This window comes from Gossypium hirsutum, chromosome D08 (genome assembly GCF_007990345.1).
Source record: "Gossypium hirsutum isolate 1008001.06 chromosome D08, Gossypium_hirsutum_v2.1, whole genome shotgun sequence".
In the NCBI taxonomy this organism is placed as follows: Eukaryota; Viridiplantae; Streptophyta; class Magnoliopsida; order Malvales; family Malvaceae; genus Gossypium; species Gossypium hirsutum.
In genome coordinates, this window is record NC_053444.1 from 64,988,870 (window position 1) to 64,993,445 (window position 4,576).

Sequence of the window (4,576 nt, forward strand, 5' to 3'; positions counted from 1 at the left end):
AAAAGTAAATTCATCATTTTGTTAAAAATTTCATCCACTTTTACCGTTAAAAATTAGTCCTTGTACATTAGCATGATATACATGTGGCATACCATATATTACTGTCTAGTTATTCCATCAGCCATGCCAATTTTTAACAGTAAAAATTAATGAAATTCTTAACAAAAAATACCAATATACTATTTGAATTAATTTGTTTATTTTTTTAACAGATAAAATAAAATACAATTTAATTTTTAGTGCAGAAATCTCTATAGTACTATCATGAAAACGATACCAATACACGGTAGAGTCTCACCAATAGCTCAATTTCATCCAAAGCCCATCTATAAGGGCTACCTAAATGACCTTTATCCAAATCTGACCCCATCACTTTTTATTTGCCCAATTTTCCTGGTCAGATAAACTAAACAAGTTCCTTAATCCAGACTCAATAATGGGTTTCAAAAACAGAAGATTGCTGAAGCTTTTGTGCAAGTTTTTAAATTTGGGTTCAAGTAATCCTTCAACGCACAGTCCTAAGTTAGGCCATACTCCAACTCCACTTATTGGTTCGACAATAAAAATGGCCTAGAAATGGTAGATGGGTAATGGGCTAATAATGGCCACTTTTATCCGAGATAAAGGTATTTTTTAAATGAAAATAGCCGAATGGGTTAAGCCATAAATGCAGAACAAATAAGAAAGCAACAAGTATGAAAAGTTGAAAACAATCACTTTCAAAAAAGAAAAAGAAAAAAAGGGCATGGGAGCCTCTTGTTGGAGCTTCTTCAAAGCAAATAATTGAAGAGTTGCAATCATAGAAAAAAAGAATTTAAGCAGTCAAAAGCTAAAACCAAATGGACCCTTTATTTTCCTAAAGATTAGATGGGGATTGATGCCCAAACATGTTTTCATATTTGAAACCAACATCATATCATACATTACATTTGGTACATCTTTTGAGAAAGGCAACTAAACTATACCTTCCCCCCTTTCTTTTCTGACCCACCCACCCATCCTTCCTTCTTTCCTTAGATCCCTCGAGCTTTGCCTACATTTTTCTTGTACATAATAACCTAACTAGTATTTCAATTACCCAATACTTTAAAAAAGAAAAAAAAGAAGTTTGAGGGATTGATTTCCTAGGAAAAAAAAAACAAATATTTTCCCAATGGCAAGAACCACAAGCAATATCTTTTTCTTGAAACTTGCATGCTTGTAAAAAGAAAGAAAGAAAACAAGAAAATGAAAATAACTTGGACTGATCTAAGAAAAATTTACATGATATTGCAGCTGTTTGCATTCTCATCACTGAAGAAATGAGCATATGATTCAGAATTTGCAGGTGTTGCATGCATCGGATAAGGAGGACCATATGGTGCATGGGGTGGTGGATAAGGCTGAGCATACATCATTGGTTGATACATACCCCCACCATTGGCATTTGCACGCTGTTGATTCATCATCATCGCCATGTATTGTTGTTGTTGTTGTTGTTGGTTATAGGGATTTCCTGCTCCCATCCCTTGGTAGTATCCTCCACCAACACCATTCATTGCTGTAGCTGCTGCTGCTGCTGCTGCTGGTAGTCCTTGAACTGCAGGGAAATTTCCCATCTGGCTTATTGGATAGTTCCCCATTCGGCCCATTTGATCCATATTGTAACCCATCTGACCACCCATTTGACCCATCTGACGACCCATTTGGCCCATCTGCCCCATATTCTTACTGCCACCAGCACCAGCACCAGCACCAGCACCACCTCCCCCACCTCCTTTTTTACCATGATTAATAACATCAATGTCATGAAACCCACCATTTTTAACTTTGTTCATCTCATGGCTCCCACCACCGTTTCTGCCGCCACCCTTTTTAGCCCCATTGCCATTATTGTTTCCACCACCATTCTTGCCTCCATTTCCCTTATAGGCACCCTTGTTTTTACCATCCCATTCATTTTTACCTTTCTTATGATTACAATCTTTTCCACCTTTACTCTTCTTGAAAAATCCTAGTAATCCACCACCTCCTTTTTTACCTCCTCCACCTTTGTTTTGCTTCCCTCCTTTGTTCTTTTCACCACCTCCTATCTTTCCTCCATTACCATGCTTCCCATCTTTGTTTTCTCCCATGCCTTTCATTACTATAGGTATATCAAAAGCATCTCCTTTTTTACCATTACCCCCACCCTTTTTACCATTCATGGGAGGACCATTAACCATGCCATTGGGTCCATATGATCCATGGCCTTTTCCCATCATAGGTACCATCTTGTTTTGCATTTGGTGCCCATGGCAATGGCCATGTCCATGTCCATATCCATGACCATGACCAAATTCCCCTTCATCATCATCATCATCATCGAACTCATCATCAAATTCATCATCGAACTCATCACCAAACTCATCAAAATCACAATCACTTTCATCTAAATCATCATCAGGCAACTGAAACTTGACAGATTTCTGGTCTTTGGAAGGTGGTAACTTAAAATCCTTAGGCCCTTTCATCATTTGCTGCATAAGGTGTGGTGGTGGTGCCTGCCCACCTTTTTGCTGATTATTCTTTCCACCACCACCACCACCATTACCACCCTTTTGAGATCTGTTGTCTTTCCCTCCTTTGCCACCATCGATATGCATGTTCATGAAGTGGTTGGTCATTTGGCTTGGGAAATTGTTTGAACCCTTTTGAGCTGACCCCCATAGCTGTGCATGTTTCCCTGACTTTTGGAGCTTCCTTATAAGTATACCTGGATCAACATTTCCTGTCACTGTAACCTTCCCTTGATCTGCATTTATACTTGTAGTATACACCCCTGAAATGAACCAAAACAAAATAAAAAACCCAAAGTAATAAATTTTCTATAAAAAATGGAAAAAGAAAAGAAGTAACATTAACATACCATCAATTTTCTGCAATAGTTTCTTTATTTTCTGCTTGCAACCATCACAACTACACTGTATATTCACTTTGAGAATCCAAGTCTGGAAAAAGAAAAGAAAACACTGTTAAAATCAAAGAAGAGAAGAAAAAAAACAAAAGGGGGGCTTATTAACACTCATGGAAATAAAAACAGTTAAGTTACCTGCATCTTCATGACTTCTTGTTTATTCATCCTTCAGAGAACTGAAGAAATGATCTAAGAAACTGAACTTAGAAAGAAAGACAACACAGAGAAAGAGACAGACAGAGAGACAGAAGATGAAAGTTTTGTTTTTCTTAGTTTGTGAACTAAAAAGAAAAGAAAACCTCAGCTACAAGATTTGAGAAAGAGAGGAGAGTTTAAATGCAGTCATGGGACATTAAAACACCTCTCTTTTAGCTTTGTAAAAGCTTTAATTTTGGACAAGAAAATCTGAAAAAGAGAAAGAGAAAGAAAGAAGGCTGTTGCAGAAGATTCAAGGGATCATGAAAGCTTTAAATAAAAAAAAAAGAAATGAAAACCAGCTGGGAACACGAACATGAAACTATGATAAAATGAACTAAAGCTGGGATCACTTGGCTAACCCTTTATACTATGTGAAGCTGCTTCTTTTTTTATCTTGCCAAAGTGATTTACAGCCCAAATTTTGTTAAAATGAAAAGATTAATTAATTAAAAAGAAAATTAGTAAATTTAATGATTGTGGCACAGTGAAAACACTGGGGGTTTAAGTGGGGATGGGACCAAGCTGGTGTTTCACAGTTTTCACTCGCTCTATAGTCTGGTCTGGTCCCCATTGCATTGTTGATGCAGTTTCTGACTTATTAGGCAAGTGGATTTTCATACATATGTAGAATTGTAGGTACGTAGATATTTGAATATATATTGATTCTTCTTGATATCAACATCAATGTTTTTTTCATTAATCAAAATTAGTCTGTACTTGGATCTAGGAACATGCATTGCAAGGAAATATATATATATATAAGAATCATTTATGTATATTTAATTTTACAAACCAACCAAAACTTTATCACTTATCTAGTGTTTTTAAATGTTCTTTACTATGTAATAACATGTTATGTATCGATTACGTATTCATATTTTTTAGGTATAGTTTAAGTTCGAATTTTTGTTGTAAGAAAATGTTCTTTTTATCTTTATATTATCGTGTTTATTACCTTTTATTAAATTCAAAGAATTTATTGTCAATTTTTTTTTCATTTTTGAGAAATACCATGAAATCCATCGGTGTCAAGTTTAAGACGGATGCCAAAGTTATTTAAGTTTTTCACACTCTTTGGAATCTAAGATAATTACAATAATATGATTGGAGGACCTCAACATTTGTATATTATGAATAATATACATATACGTATAAAGATAATACAATAAAAAACAAAAACATTAGCAAAACCCTAATTTTAATCTTATAAATAGACAATCAAACTTATTAGTTTTTCACAGAAAGCCAAAACAAATCGTTTTTTTTTTTACATTTTACCCTAAACCTTAAATAGCTAAGTATTTCGAAATTATAATTTCCAAACATGTCATAATGGCTATGAAATTATTGAGATCCAAACGATGATACTTGGTTGAGAATGCAACAACATTGGAGTATTCTTTTGTGGCTTAACTTTGCGGCAACATAAATATAGATCCACCA

General features: G+C 35.0%; 1 protein-coding gene across 1 annotated transcript; it reads right to left on the reverse strand.

The window, feature by feature from the left end:
* Positions 1-830: 830 nt before the first annotated feature.
* LOC107899115 (heavy metal-associated isoprenylated plant protein 34) lies at positions 831-3,705 on the reverse strand. Its single transcript, XM_016824730.2, has 3 exons — positions 3,071-3,705; positions 2,888-2,969; positions 831-2,800 (listed from the first exon to the last, which is right to left on the reverse strand). Exons 1-3 carry the CDS (start codon positions 3,098-3,100, stop codon positions 1,260-1,262), a joined length of 1,653 nt encoding a protein of 550 aa, XP_016680219.2. The 5' UTR covers positions 3,101-3,705; the 3' UTR covers positions 831-1,259.
* Positions 3,706-4,576: the final 871 nt, after the last annotated feature.

Coding starts and splice junctions, on each gene's coding strand:
- LOC107899115 (XM_016824730.2), bottom strand. CDS start 3,100: ATGAATAAACAAGAAGTCATGAAGATGCAG. Junction 2,970..3,070: donor AAGAAGTCATGAAGATGCAG/GTAACTTAACTG, acceptor TTCTTTTTCCAG/ACTTGGATTCTCAAAGTGAA. Junction 2,801..2,887: donor ACTATTGCAGAAAATTGATG/GTATGTTAATGT, acceptor GGTTCATTTCAG/GGGTGTATACTACAAGTATA.